The sequence below is a fragment of the Pelobates fuscus genome, chromosome 8 (genome assembly GCF_036172605.1).
Source record: "Pelobates fuscus isolate aPelFus1 chromosome 8, aPelFus1.pri, whole genome shotgun sequence".
In the NCBI taxonomy this organism is placed as follows: domain Eukaryota; kingdom Metazoa; phylum Chordata; class Amphibia; order Anura; family Pelobatidae; genus Pelobates; species Pelobates fuscus.
This window is the reverse complement of record NC_086324.1, coordinates 140,384,487-140,400,472: the sequence shown is the minus strand read 5'-3', so window position 1 is coordinate 140,400,472 and position 15,986 is coordinate 140,384,487. Positions and strand designations below refer to the sequence as shown.

The following is a 15,986-nucleotide window of genomic DNA, read 5'->3' as shown; positions in this document are numbered from 1 at the left end:
TTCATTCTAGTCTGATCATATCTCATATGGAATTAATTTATTATGTACATTGAGGAAGTTCATCCTAATTTAGACTTTTGTTCCATCGTCCCCATGGTTTTTTTTTTTTGTTTTTTTTTTTTCTTCTGGCATTTCCTTCTGTGAGAATTCTTGAAAAAGAGCAGAATTAGTGCTAATTGAACATGCTAAAAAGACCAACACTTACTTCGTCCAGGATCTCTAAAATGCATAAAAGTTATCTTGGTGCTACTAGCATCTCATTAAAGGGATTCTCTAGTGCCACGAAAACAAACCCGTTTTCCTGGCTCTGTTAAATTCTGGAGTGCCCCCCATCCTGCGTCGCTAAATGGGTTAAGACTTCTTCAGACACTTACCTGAATCTAGCACCGATGTCCCATGCTCGTCCCCCGACGGAGACCTAATGCGCATGCACGGCAATGGCCGCCCGCGCGCATTAGACCTCCCCATAGGAAAGCATCATTCAATGCTTTCCCATGGGGATTCCGGCGACGCTGAAGGTCCTCATGCATAGCGTGAGGACGTCCAGCATCTTTTAGACACCCAAAAGTCGTCTAAGAAGCAGAAAGTCCTTCAAGTAGATGTCTGGTAGACAGCCACTAGAGGAGGACTTAACCCTGCACGGTAATTGTGGCTGTTGCTCCAAAGCCACCCAGAGCACTTTATTTCCCTGAAGTGTATAGTAGATATGGCAATTTTATAACTGCAGGGTTAAGCACCCTTCTAGTTAATGGCTCCCTTATATCCACTAGAGGCGCTTCCCCTGTGAGAACCAAGTTAAACTCTCTATTCTCTATCAAGTGCGCACTGGCCTCCCAATTCTTCCTTCTTCGTAAGCATTGGATTGGCTAATCTCATCGGTATGGTGAGAGGGCCCTGTGGCAATTTAGAAAAGCTTAGTAAGACTATCTTCACATGGTGGGGCAGTAATCTAAATAGCTTGCAGGTGACTATAGCGTTAGGAATACATGTTTCCCACTGAAGTCAAAAGTAGTCTTCAAACAAAGTGCATCCTTATTAAAACTTGCAAGTGCCTGGTCCTCTAGACGTCTAGGCTAAGGTACTCTAAAGATGGAAAGCTACCAATAGTATTATAAATTGTTGTTACTCAACAGCAAAAATACAATATGTTGGTTAGCCTTGACACTCCATATGTTTTGTGAACGGCATATCCCACGATTCTCCGCCAGAGTCGTCATAGCAAGTGCAGTTTACAGATCTCGTGAGTGTCAGGGAGAGCCACCACTAGTATACTCAATCTATAGGCTGGTTTAATATATATATATATATATATATATATATATTATTTTTTTTTTATTAGATATCAAGTGGGTTATTTACTAAAGGGAGACTTGTCAGAAATTCAAAGAAAGTTTTAAATTTAAAGGGTTACTCCAAGTATCCTAACCACAACAGCTGGAAATGCTGCACCTGCAGACCTCAGGCACCATAACCATTTCAAGTAACTGAAGTGGTCATGGTTCTTAAAGTGACCAATTAAGACACAGTATCCAAACTGAAAGCATACCAGACTTGTAGAATATTTCCAGTACCGCTATTTTGACCATATATTACAATTCTCACTTGAGGGTGATATTTTCTATTTAAGTTGTATACTGGTACATCACCAAACACTTGCAGTCTGAATGTATTTTTTTTCCCCCCAATGCACCCACCATCTTCTCACTACTTTGCATCTAATGATTAATTTTGCAATCTCTCTGTGTGTATATAGGGCTCTGTGTAAAAATACTGAACGTTTTAGATCATTTAAGCTCAATATATGTGCAGTTTATTTTACTGTATTGCGTTATATAAATAAGTTATCATTGGTCCATTTTAGTAACATTGAAATAATTATTGTCTTTAGTTTAATTTCAACAAAAAAATTAAACAAGTGTGCCTTCATGTGTTTCTATAAAAACATTGTCAGTGTCAGTACCAGTCCAGGTTTAAAGCCCATATGTCATGTAGTTATGGGGCAGTTTTGTCACTGTGTGCATGCAATGGAATGTAACTGTATATGTGAAAGGCTACACTGTTAATTGGTGATTATGGATATTTTTTTTGTTTTTATGATGCAGGCCCTTTGCTGAATGATTATATACAGCACCAATCTGGCTATTTCGAACATCCAGCATAATCTTCTAATATCCCAGAGCTCAAGAAAACATGGCAGACGAAGATCTTATCTTCCGCATGGAAGGCCTCGACAACAGCCGTGTAATAAGAGAAGGGACCTCAGATTACAGCAAGGCCGACAGTGATGACGAAGACAACTTCTTCATCTGCTCCATAACTGATGACCCAGCCTCACATCATGAGGCCAACAAAAAGAATTCACGTTTTTTCAGCAACTTGAGAAAAGAAAATGTGTATGGGACCAGCTCTTCTCCGAGAAACACCTTTAGTTTTAAGGTACGTGTCTAGATAAAGGCAAGAAGACAATTTGGTATTTCAAATGCCCTCAAATAGTACTTTTCACATGTAGTCACTAAACCAGGTCATGTGATGCCATTACCACTGTCCTACATTCCCATGGAATAACCGTGACCAGCCCCACAGAAACCTATATTGATTAAGTCCACCGGGTGTTGATATCAGTCATGATGGTGTCCAGAGGAAAACAAAAATACACAGTCACAATTCTAGAACGTATTCTTCTTTGAGTTGCTCCAAGATCCTCTGCATTCCCTGACTCAGCCACTCTTAAGTAGCTGAGATGAAGCATTTATGCATTGTTGAAGACACTGCGGGAAATGTTCTGAATATAGAATCTTAAACAATGTTACAATGCCCATTTCTAAGCAGGAAGTAAACCTCTATGGCTAAAGTTGAATGACTGAGAGGACCAATGAGAAATTTTGAATTTACCAAACTGGATTAGATAGAACATCCACCTAATCCAGCATCAAGATAGACAGCGAGAGATAAAGACAAGTAAACAAGGCATTGGCCAAATGTCCAAATATAAATAAAATATATTTTAGGAATCAGGAGCGTTGTTAGGCTATATTGAAGTAGAAATGGTAATGCAGTAAAGGCTAAGGATTTATATAGCAGTCATGTAACCATTGTGATGAAAGATTATATCTACTCCCTATAACAATCTTTGTTTTAGACTGAATTATAACAAATACCATTTCTACAGCCATTTATGTTCAACAGAAAATGCAATTTCCAGTTGTGAGACCATCTTTATAGAGAGAAGATAATGCTGCCATTTTTCAACTGCTTTCGTTGCACCTTCATCCATTTCTGCATGCGTTGGAGCATGCGTTTGTGCCGCTATGGAATGATCACGTGATCAAACATTAATATATATCTACCCCAAAAAATATTTTAGGAATTCAGATGATTTGATTGCGTATAAGATTTGTTTGAAATAAATATAATCTAGCCAGTGTTTGCTCTTATGTTGTTTATATCAAGGGCAGCCTACATAGTGCAGAGAGAGGCCCTGTTATAAATGTCGGTATTCACACATTTTAAAAGACCCATTGGTACGCTGTCAGGGATTTCAGAACAAGTGATGGAATCCTCACAACCAGATGCCAGAACTCAATATATGATCGTATTGTATGATGTTCACCAGACATTTAACCTTTAGAACCCAGTGCCTTTATAGTATTCCTTGACGGAAATAGAGAAGCACAAATTCAGATTACGTTTTCAGGATCTGTCTTCTGAATTCTGTGTCCCTTCCCTGTGTGTACAATGTTTGGGTGGAAATGAGTACATTCCACTCATCCTGGCACAGACTAAGACATTGCCATAGAGACCCATCACTCATTTGTGAAAATCGGCAGCTTCTACAGAAAATCTGAGATATTTCTATTTTGATTCTGTTTGTAAAAGTAGTACGAAATACAGCATAGCCCTGTTAGTGGTTTTGGAAACCCAGGTCATTGCGGAAGTACAGGGATTACTTGTTTTAATTATGCTTTAGGATATTATTTTATTATTAATCACATGCTAGGCTCTTACTGTACAGAGACAATGATCTGAATTTAACACGAAGCTGACTTTCTGATGACAATTTGATTGTCAGAAAATGAAGTGTCTGCCCGAACAGATTGCGAATGATTCAATTTTAAAGCCTTCCTATGCTGTAAATGATGCAGACATTCAGGTATGCTAGTCATGTATCATACCTAAATGACATTTAGAGTGACTTATCTTCCCTGTGACAAAAAACAGACAATCGCGAAAAACTGATTGCATTTTGTAGCCTTTACACAGCGTGCACTGTTTAAACTATGAACTAGCAGGTGGATTATTGCATTCGTTAAACTTTATTTCTAGGAGTATAATGGCTGCAAATGCATCCAGTTAATTGTGTATCAGATCACAAGAATTATACATCCAGATGTTTCTTTAATTAGGTGTTATGGTAGCAATTATTACAAAGGTAATTAGCACCCTGGATCTGACATCAGTATATTGTGTATTACAGAGACAACCCTGAACATTAAGTAGTGGTGAAATATTTTTTTAATGTGTATATATCTATCAAGTTTATTTTTTATTTTTTTATTTTTTATTAATCTTAGCAGCTTGTTCTGTTTTCTTGCCTTTCATTTACTTCATTGTGATAGTACATTAGATCCTGACTGATAAGTTTCTCAACTTAGTGTGAAGGTCATTGTCTAACAGTATTTAAAATGAGTAGGGAGTTCTTGATGGTATCTAGGCAACCTCACCTGTGATCAAGTAAATTTTGAAAGTCAAAGATGCCCCATGTTGAGATTACGTTCTAGGAGTTTCTTAATACAAAATAATCATGAGTAATAGGAGATGAAAACAGTCCATCTGACGCATTTCGACCCAACGTGGAGCACAGTGTTACTTTCTACCCATGGATTGTTTGTCTTAGGTAGGAGAAGGGAGAACAGTGCATTAGTGAAAGCATGAATGATTGCAGGCTTATTCTCTTGGTATCTTCCACTCTACATTAAAGATATTGCAGTCTGATCTATAAGAACAGAAGGGTTGCATATAGAACTGCTAGCGTTAAAGAACACTCCAGGCACCATAACCTCTGTCGGTTTCTGTAGTGGTTATGGTGCCAGGAGTGGCACCCTGTGAAACCTTTTTGAACGGTTTGACTTTTGTTTTCTGGGACCAGGGCACTCCTGTAGTGGTTTTGGTGCTTGGAATGTTTCTTTAAATATGGCCAATTACATGATAGCATTTTTTTGCTCTGGTCTACGAAAACCACTCCAGTTGCTATATGTAAAATAGATTTAGTTTCCCTCTTGCCTGCAAAACGAGTGGGAACACAGCAGATGAAAATTATTAGCACCTTGCTTTTTCACACATACTTGTGATATTCATGTACGGTCGTCATTTGACAGAGTGTAAGATCCTCGGAAAATGTGTGAAGAAAAAGATGTAGGGTTTGTGCAGACAGCAAAAAGTTACATACAAATCTATCACAACAATGATTTTACAATATTGGCTAGTAATGTAACCTCCTTAATTCCAGGGCTGTGCCCAACGCATCCCAAATCCTATGTTGGACAGAGCTCTGACACCCAAAGAGTTAATAGCAGGGGATTGAGTGTGAATATCCAATGTGAGTGCAGGTACACCGTATGTAACTGGGACACAGTGCTCATATAGCGGAGATATGTGCAAGAAGTACTATCAATAAGCTGGCCATGCCATTGTTCCTGATTTGTTTATAGAGCATAACATTTAACCTGTATTCTATATATTGTGCTAGACAGCTTGCTTACCTATGTAGATTAATTGTTTTTTTACTTAAAGGAATACTCCAAGCATCATGACCACTACAGCATTCTGTAGTGGTTATGGTGCCAATAGTGCCTTGGCGCCGCCCCTTGTAAGTAGAACTGTTTTTTTGAAACAGTTTGACTTTTTATCTGGCGTCCGTTGTGTACCCGTTCCTACCTTTCTGTAACTGAAAGTGAAAACCAGAATCCCCTTACCCTAGGAGCTTCCGTTATCAAGCTCTGCCTTTTACTGAAATGTATACAGCGAACTCGCCAGATAAGAAAGCAATATTTATGTAAATTAGAGAGACATTCTGGGATGGAACTGACCTATTCTTATTGAATGCATTCTACATGTAAAGTATTCCAAAAATATATATATATGAGAATAAAAATATCCATTAAAATGTATTTTAAAAAGTTTAAACAAACTGTAAGTACCTAGGCTTTACAGCTTCTACATTGATCTCTGCTCAGACCAGGAAATGGCTCAGATAAACATGAGGCTCGCTTATTTTTCAGTGTCCGTAAAGTGCTTATTCTATAAATACTTGCACAGCAAAGCTTTATGGGTATAATTATATTATTATGGGTTTCTGGGAGCTGTGGTTTAGTGGTCAGTTTCACAGTTCTCAGAACCTCTGCAACACAGCTTCTTAGTTTAATACAAGTAAATGTAGAGGCAAAGGGAAGAATGGCTTCCCGCTATGACACATTGGAGTAAGGGAATAGGCTTGCGGCTAGAGTAATTAAAGGGACACTGTAGTCACCAAAACAGCTTTAGCGTAATGAAGAAGTTTTGATGTATAGGTCATGGCATTGTAGTCTCACTGCTCAATTATCTGCCATCTTTGTTTATGCAGACCTAGCCACACGCCTCTGCATGTAACTTACACAGCCTTCCTAAATACTTCCTGTAAAGAGTCCTCTAATGTTTACACTTCCTTTGTTGTTTGTCAGTAGCTTGCTAGACCCTACAGGAGCCTCCTGTATGTGATTTTAAGTTCAGTTAGGAGAGCAGGAGATAAAAACTTTTAACATTGCTTACATCTGATTGAAAATGAAACCATTTTTGTTTTCATGCAGGCTGTGTCAGTCACAACCAGGATTTAACTGCTAAATGGCAGAAAATTTAGACTGTAGGGGCATGATCTATACACCAAAACCACTTCATCAAGCTAAAGTTGTTTTGGTGACTATTGTGTCCCTTTTAATGTAAATTTGTGCAGTTGCAAGACTATGGGGAAGATTTATCAAAGTGTTTATTTCTAAAATCTGATTGAAAAAATGTGAACGGTAAGGCTGTGGAACGTGCCTGTTGATACATGGTGATTGCCTTAAAGGATCACTATAGTGTCAGGAAAACAAAGCGGTTTTCCTGACACTATAGTGTCCTGAGGGTGCCCTCCCCCTCCTATGGCGCTGAAAGGGTTAAAACCCCATCAGCAGCTTACCTTATTCCAGTGCCAGGCTCCCCCGGCGCTGGTGACCTCTCCTCCCCCGCCGACGTCAGCGGAGCCAAATGCGCATGCGCGGCTTAAGTGCCGCACGCGCATTCAAAGTGTCCATAGGAAAGCATTTCTCAATGCTTTCCTATGGACGCTCTGCACGATGGAGGCATAATATGCCTCCAGCGTCGCAGATGCGCCTCTAGTGGCTGTACGGAAGACAGCCACTAGAGGCTGGCTTAACCCCAAATGTAAACACAGCAGTTTTTCTGAAACTGCTATGTTTGCATCAGAAGGGTTAAAACCTGAGGGACATTGCACCCAGACCACTTCATTGAGCTGAAGTGGTCTGGGTGACTATAGTGTCCCTTTAATTTTAGTACTTCATACGACTTTAAGAACAGAACAGATACATCTCACCCTATGTGTGGGGAGACCAATGCAGGGGTTGGTTTTGTCCCATAATGTTTACAAGGAACGCAAATTATTAAGGTGCTTTGTGGGTCACCTTAAATATAGAAGAGATGTTAATGAAATTTTGTACTGAATGATTTTGTTTTGAAGATATGTTGGCGTTGGGTTAATTTTTTGTTTAGACAAAGACTAGATTGAAAGATTTTTAGATTGGTCGGAATATAATGGCCTATAATATATTGGGGTATCTGGTTACCAGTATTCATGCAAAAAATTTAATTGAGACAATACTAGAGAATTCTTTATGAACATGTACAAAGACTTGCAAGTCCAAACCTACTATTATCAGTCTAAACGCCCTACAGTTATCTGAAACAGCGATATTGTTCTGATGCGCCATAGAATTGTGTATGATGGGGATTATGTGTAATACAAACCCATCATGAAAGTTTGAAGGGTTAACCAATTAGCCTTTCTGTTAATAAAAGGGTTAACCATACCTTCATCAATCAACATGAGGGAATTGTTTTGAAGCATGTCTGGTCAGAACTAGTTTAGAGTAGTTCCCAACCAGTCTTTCTTCAGGGGTCAAAGGCCTTTTATTCTATAGACAAGCCCCCTCCTCCCATCTTAACACAAAAACATATCCACTTAACCCTTCGGGAGACAGATGGGTGGGCACTATATATCATTGATCATTGGTTCTTACCTGCCATTATAATTGATGTGACTTTTTTCACTAACCTGTAAATTTTTTTTTACACATTTTAGATAAAATTGTGGGGGGAAAAAACTCTGCAAGTCACCACCTTTTAAACAAAGTTTAAAATATATACCGATTTCAACAAGCTTGTTAGAGAATGGAAGGTGATAGTAGGTCACCTGTGGCAGATTTCGGCTTCCTGTTAACCTACCTTTGAAACTGAATTAAGTTAAATAGCTTTATTTTTTTTATTATATGTATATATTTGCAGTCTCTGCTGTTTAGTTAACATTACTTGAAGATGTAATCCTGCTATACGTGACATTGTCCCTCTAAGAACCTCTAACTATAGATAGAATCAGGATTATGTTTTTTTTAGATGCACATGTCAAAGAGGCCACCAAGTAACATAATTATACTATTAAAATAATCTGCTTAGTTACTATTAAAGCATATACATTAGCTCATCACGTCAAGCACTAGTTCTTAAAGGAACAGCATAACTAATACAGGCACCAACCCTTTAATGCCGAATGCATGGCTAAGCGTGCCAAAATAAGTGTAAAAAACATCTATTTTTTGCCTTGTTGTTCAGGAACAGAGACCTCTAGAAATATATGTACAACCTAAAAAAAATCCATTGGTCTGCAACATGAATAGAGGCAGAGAAATTAATCTGGAAGATGTGTGAATACAGAGTGTTAAGTTAATGTTCATTTGTTCATTTAATTTCATTTTCAGTATTCTAGAGACATTCTAATAGCTTCTGGATGATGGGAAGGCTTGCGCTGGAGTGCATTGGGGTTAAATTGCTGTACACGCATGTATGTGTGTGTGTCCACTATAGTGTAATCCCTCCAGGACCAATAGCATGTCAGGACTGGCATAATTACAAGGTTTTTGCCTAATCCTGGACCTAAAAGGGATACAGTATATTAATTATAATAATGGTGAAATGGTACATCGTTGGACCTTAAGGGGTTAAAGTTGAAAACCGGGGGCGGGGCCTGACCGCGGAACGGAGCAGTCGCATGTCGCTGCTGCTCCAGCTTCCAACCGTGCTGACCGCCGATTACCAGCAAACCGAGGCGATAACCCGCATTCTAGCGACTCCCAAACGGCTGGGGCCACCGAGACCGACGTGTAGACACCAAGCAGGTTGATCTCGGCACCGGTCCCGACCCGCACGAGGTTGCGGCCTTCGAGCATGGCGGCAGTGAGGGAGACGGCCGCTCTCTTGCCGCTGAAGCAAGCAACGAGACAAGGTTTGTGCCTCCGTTCCCCCCCCTATGGACCGGTGGGGGTTATCCCGGTCCCCACTAACGGGACATACATAAACTCAGTCATTGCAGCCACCCACTCCAGGCTGGACTCCGGACGCTCCGGGCCCAGCCACATGGCGGGAACAACACAGCACACACTTCTTAAGCCACCCAGGGATGCCCTGGAGTTCCTACACCTGCTAAGCACACGCTTGTGGAGGGGGCACAATACCAGAAGACAGCCTTACAAACGGGAAATAAGAGAACTGGCGGCCTGGATCCGCCCGGCTACCCGGCGCCAAATGTGGGTGATCCCCCCACGAATAGCAAAGGCTGCCTCCCAACAGAAACATAACCAGAAATCGTCAAGACCGGAGAGAACACTTAGTTCACCGGAATCTGGCACTCACACCCCCACATCCTGGAATTACTCCCGCCAGATTGCCCGACCTGTCTGCAAACCGGCGGCACCAGCGGAACCAGACGGAGCACTACGACTGGGTCCCACGTGGAACCTAAGCGAGGCCCCACCAAACGACGGCGAACCCGGGGCGGAGGCAGGACCTGACCCAAACAAGCTCCTAAGCTCATTCCGGTCAAACCGCCAAACGCACCTAGCCACCAAAGGGGCCACACGCTCTTCTTCCGAGCTGGGGGTTCGACAAGAGGTAACCCTCCTACGCCACCCATACACCCGAGGGGACAGCCGAACACTGGCAAATCCTCGGGCCCACGACCCTGTTGATGGGGTCAATGGACTTATGGCAAGAACCCCTACAAAGGCCTCGGGCCGAAGACACACGGTCCCCAGACACCAAACACCCAGACAAGGCGGGCGGAGAGCAGAGAATCAGGAGAATCCGGGCAGACATGAAGCAGAGAGCAAGCAATCACCGACCACATGGTATCAGGCGCAGGACAAGCAGCTGGAAGCCCAGCATGAACTTTCCCCACATGGCAACCCACAACCCAGCAGGGGTATAGGATGAATGGCCGCCTGACTGTGCTGACATTCAAGGCTGACCCCCAGGACAGTCCACCCCATCATTACCAATGACATATGGCTGAGTTGCATAGTCTTTTTAGTTTTACCCACAGAGGCTTACTTGCCTCTGCAAGTTCAAATGTGTACTTTGGTGCTATAGTGGGACTGTGTGGTGGGAGGGGAGCACTGTAAACCTGCAGTACCTACCAGCCACGCAGTGATTTCATGTGTATGCTCTAGTGGTCATTATTTAATTGGCCTATATATCCATAAGCCTTAAAACTGTTCCTAGCTTGTTTTATCTTTTCAAAAAACTATTAATTTTATTTTATGCCTACGAGAAGTGACAAATGTACCCTACTAAATGAACAAGCGACAAATGTTTAGGCGACCAATGTTTAAGCGACAATTATTTCAGTGACAAATGTTTAAGCGACAAATGTTTGAGTGACAAAGGTTTAAGCGACGACTGATTAAGCGACGGCTGTTTTAACGACAACTGTTTTAGCGACAACTGTTTTAGCGACAACTGTTTCAGCGACAACTGTTTTAGCGACAACTGTTTAAGCGACAACTGTTTAAGCGACAACTGTTTAAGCGACAACTGTTTAAGCGACAACTGTTTAAGCGACAACTGTTTAAGCGACAACTGTTTAAGCGACAACTGTTTAAGCGACAACTGTTTAAGCGACAACTGTTTAAGCGACAACTGTTTAAGCGACAACTGTTTAAGCGACAACTGTTTAAGCGACAACTGTTTAAGCGACAACTGTTTAAGCGACAACTGTTTAAGCGACAACTGTTTAAGCGACAACTGTTTAAGCGACAACTGTTTTAGCGACGACTGTTTAAGCGACAACTGTTTAAGCGACAAATGTCTATTATTCTAATTTCTATTTTATTAACCACGCTTGTATAAACCTGTTTACATGACGTTCTAAAAAACAAAAAATATGGCAGTCTTTCTCAGAGGTGTATTGTTACCTTGTTACCACCACCTTGTGTTACCCCACAATGCCTCCTCTTTCTCTTCTGTACCCCATAACGCATATGCCATAATAAAAGAAAGATTTACAAAAAAAAAAAAAAAAAGTTGAAAACCAATTTTAGATACTAGCCTGGGCTTGTATAATCCTAACCATTGAAGTTGATGGTAGTCTTTGTTTGTGTATTTGATCTGTGTTGCGACATCTACTAGTTAAAGCCCCAGTGTACTAGGAAATAGCTGATAACATTTTGCATATTACTCCTCTCTGTATAGAGATATCCGTGCAGTTGTTAAATGTCTGTCTGGTTCTTCTACATATTGTATATTTCTTTCTCCTGACGAATTTCCCTGCAAATTCTAGATCAATTAATTTGCTTAAAAAGACCACCTCCATCACTGTAGATGCCATCTTTTCATATTTTTTTTAATCATTTCTTTTTCTTAATGAAATAAAACACTCAATGCACCATAACCACTTTAACCCAAGGTCGTTATTATTGTGATGGCACGCTGCAGACGCTATCCTCCCAGTTCTGAGTGAAAACATTTTGAGCAGTTTGACACCAAGGGTCCCCCGGGTGCCCCTGACCCACCCCCTCATTCTCCAGTGTGTGTATATGTGGAAATTCCACTTCTAATTAGCAGTATTGAGTTTTACTAAATTTGAATGGCATTTGTAACGGCTACCCAGGTAGTGAGAGGGTATCAGCCGTTGGAGACGTCCTTTATTTCCCGGCAAGCTGCTGTGTAGTAGTGGAGTTACTTATTCCCATCCACGAGATCCTAGAGAAGAGTCAGGCATAGCTATTAAAAGAGCAAGGTGGTTATGCAGTAAATCCCCTTCCAAGAACGAGACGAGGCTACGTTTTGAAGGGTCAAGAAGAACTACATTTTAATGACAAGGATTCTCCTTTTATGTGATTCTACCCATGCAAGGGAGACACCTACATAATTAGTACAGTAACCAACAACAGACAGGGTACAACCCACACATCTCCTCCCCTCAGATATACATTTAACATAATTAACAGCAGACATTTTTACCCTAGTTTTTGGATGTACCCCAAATACTTGGAGTACATTCATAAATCCAGTATCCCCAGATAGCCCTAATCTGGGGGAGCAACATATTGAAAAATCATCCCATTCGGTTAAGGGGTTCGGGAGTTATGGAGCTTTAAAGTTTTGACCGACCGCACAGGCACACTAGCCGAAAATAGTTCCATAAGTTTTGGCCTTGCGGTCGGTCCTCGTTCGTGCAGTAAAAAGTCACGAAAAGCTTGCCATCCGTGGATATCTTGATGTATAGTCTTTCTACCGAACGGCAGGACGATCGGTAGTTTCAGCACGAATTTGCGGTGTTCGCCTACTCGAGTGTCCGATTTTAGTTCCAGACACTCAACGGCAAATCACCGCTGTTCGGGAGTTAAGATTGCCACGAACACGTGTAAAAGTCCCGAAATGGCAGCCACCCAGGAACTGAAACAAAGAGTTTCTCATAGGGATTGTATGTGCCGATCAGGTAGGTAAAATACCACATAATTGGGTATCAGGGTGGTCCGGTGTTCGGTGTTCGGTAGTTTGCATTCGTATTTATGAAGGCGGAGTCTATACCGTATGAGTCGCATAAATAAACGAATGCTGGTAAAAGTCCCGAACTGTGATGATGAATAATCCCCATGAACCAGGTAAGCATATTCCATAATATCCATGGTCTCTGTTGCTGTATATGTGCCCGGTTAGCTTTTAAAGGGCCGGTAGCAATAATTATTCCCAGGCAAAAGGTAGGGTTCTGTTACAGCATTGATTGGCTGAGTGTGTCAGTCGATGCTCTCAGCTAGTCAGTGGCGTCCAAAAATAAACAGAAGTGACATTATTATTGTGTACATGTAGCTGGGGAGCCCCTGTGCTAAGAATAAATATTTTTTAGCACCTCCAGGACCCTAATAATATCTTGAAGAGAGCGCTGTAAGCACCATAACCACTGTCGCTTTTTGTAGTCGTCATGGTGCTATGAGTCTTTGGGTTCCATACCGCTGTTTCTATCAAACCCATTTGGAGCTATTTGACAAAAAAATTAGACAGGGTTCTCACCAGCAGGGACCCCTCTACATCTGCACAGGTAATGCATACATTAAATTATGTTATTCATATCCATCTGACCAACAGGAAGAGATGCAAAGCTTGGTTTGAGCTCCACAAGTAAGGCCAAGCCTTACTAGCAAGCCAGTGACCAACCTCATGCTGATGAGTTGCATTAACAACGAAATGGCTGTCCATGAGCTGTTCACTGACATCTTTGCATCTCTTCTTGAGTTGTGTTTCAAAGCTGTTTTGTACAGCAAACATAAACTCTAAGGAATCCATGTTTAAAATGGGATAGTGGGGTGAAAATGTGATTCTTTGTTGAACTAATTTGCATATACCCACCCAGAATCCCATCACTCCAAAATCGAGATTTTATGTTTAACAATGTATTGACTATCAACTGACTTCAGGTGGTAGGGGTTTTTAATCACTATTATTCCCCACCATAACGCTGTGTGTATGTTTAGTATAATTTTTTTTTTTACATATTATTTTTCATGATACATGCATTTAGTGTTTCTTCTTTATTTATTTTTTAAAGCAGGACAATTATGCTCAGAAGGGAAGAAGAGATTTAGTCTCTGTGTGCCATGGGAATTGTTTGCATTTTACACTACTTCCTCACTGAGAGGATTACAGCCCAGGCATTTCTGAGTAGTGAAAGGGTTTATTCGCTAAGTAGACAGTGGAATTTGCAAAAATAGAAGAGTTGAAAATGTGATCCATCTACGCAGTTTATGGCATATATTTTGCAGTTTTTGTGTGTTGATTTGCCATATTTTACTGTGAGGTGCCTAATTAATAAAGTTTTATTTTTACTACACTGGTTTTGTGGTTGCAGTTTATAGTTGCCCCTTTAACAGAGCATCATGACTGGTCACTTCCTGGTCTGAGTAGAGTATATTATCTGTAAAACAGAAGACATTGCTGAACTGTATTTTATTTTATATATATATATATATATATATATATATATATATATATATATATATATATATATATATATATATATATATATATATATATATATAGTCTAGGTTTTTATTGAAAGCAAGCCTTGGGCATAAATCCACCCTTCGTTTAATGTGCACGTGACATTCTTGGATGATCATCAAGATAATTATCTGCAAAAATGGTCTTTATAAAAGTGATGTAATCTAAATAGTCTTTGGTGTTGCTTAACTTGATCAAGCTACCAGCAGTCTTGGCCTTCCGATAGTTTTGCCATAACTCTTCCGAGTAACCTCGGCATTCAGGATATCGCTCTGTACTCTGGGTAAAGAATATAGTTTTACATGTAGCATGTGCTAATGCTACTCAATAGTGATGTCCCGAACAGTTCGCCGGGAACCGTTCGCTGGCGAACATAGCGTGTTCGCAGTCGCGAACATGCGCGATGTTCGGTCCGCCCCCTATTCATTATCATCGAGTAAACTTTGACTCTGTACCTCACAGTCAGCAGACACATTCCAGCCAATCAGCAGCAGACCTTCCCTCCCACCTCCATGACGAATAGAGGGCGGACCGAACACGCCGGCGAACGGTTCGGGACATCACTACTACGCAATCTACCTGAACTATTGAGTTCTCTAACCTTTAACACTGAAGCCATTGGGTAGTTCGATTTCAGTGATGGTCCGGTAGCATCATGCAAATTATAGTCCACAGCTACTGTACCAAAGATTGTCAACATATATATATGTATATTACAATGTTCATGATAACAAACCAACTCTTATACTTTGTCTCTGATGGTATATATGTTTTGATGACACAGTTTGCTATTGTCTGACTTAATGTGCTTCCTTAATGAGCAATGTTGTATTGTTTTCTGCTTTTGGTGATTTGGTTCGATTAATGTATCTTGTGCATTTCCTAGAATGACAAACGCCACTTTTCTAAGCATGGCTGCTTGACTGATCGAGGTCGGGTATGTGTTATTATAAATTTGGACCTTTCATCCTCCCTGTTTTCCGTCTAACTTTTCGTGAGCGTATATTTAAGGTACCCAATTTTCTGGAACAATTAGATGGCAGATACATAAGACATACCAATCAATAAAGGAATTAATTTGTTAGTATATCTGCAGTGTTCTGCCCCCCTCCCCCCCCCCACCCCTCCTTCAAGACACCCTTAGTCAAAAAAGACACCTAATGTCGCCTAGAATAAAAATAAATATATACATGTTAAAGAGAAAAAAAAGATAAAAAGCACAGGGAAGTACCTAGTGTCTAACTATTGTTACTCCAGGACATACTTTGTATGGGTGATGCTTTTTCACCTGGGGTTTGGCTGCTAAATATTGGGGCTTCAGGTAAAACCTTTCTTTTCCCGACATGCGG

At 40.7% G+C, this 15,986-nt stretch overlaps 1 protein-coding gene across 4 annotated transcripts in view; it reads left to right on the top strand.

Moving 5' to 3' along the window:
* EEF2K (eukaryotic elongation factor 2 kinase) overlaps positions 1–15,986 on the top strand; it is a 76,922-nt gene that overhangs the window by 7,836 nt on the left and 53,100 nt on the right. For 2 of the 4 annotated variants that reach the window (XM_063430365.1, XM_063430367.1), the window contains exons 2-3: positions 2,103–2,436; positions 15,524–15,574. In XM_063430365.1, coding sequence (XP_063286435.1) covers positions 2,191–2,436; positions 15,524–15,574 — 297 coding nt within the window. In that variant the 5' untranslated portion in view covers positions 2,103–2,190. The remainder of the gene's footprint in view (positions 1–2,102; positions 2,437–15,523; positions 15,575–15,986) is intronic. The other 2 variants (XM_063430368.1, XM_063430366.1) reach the window with 1 other exon arrangement.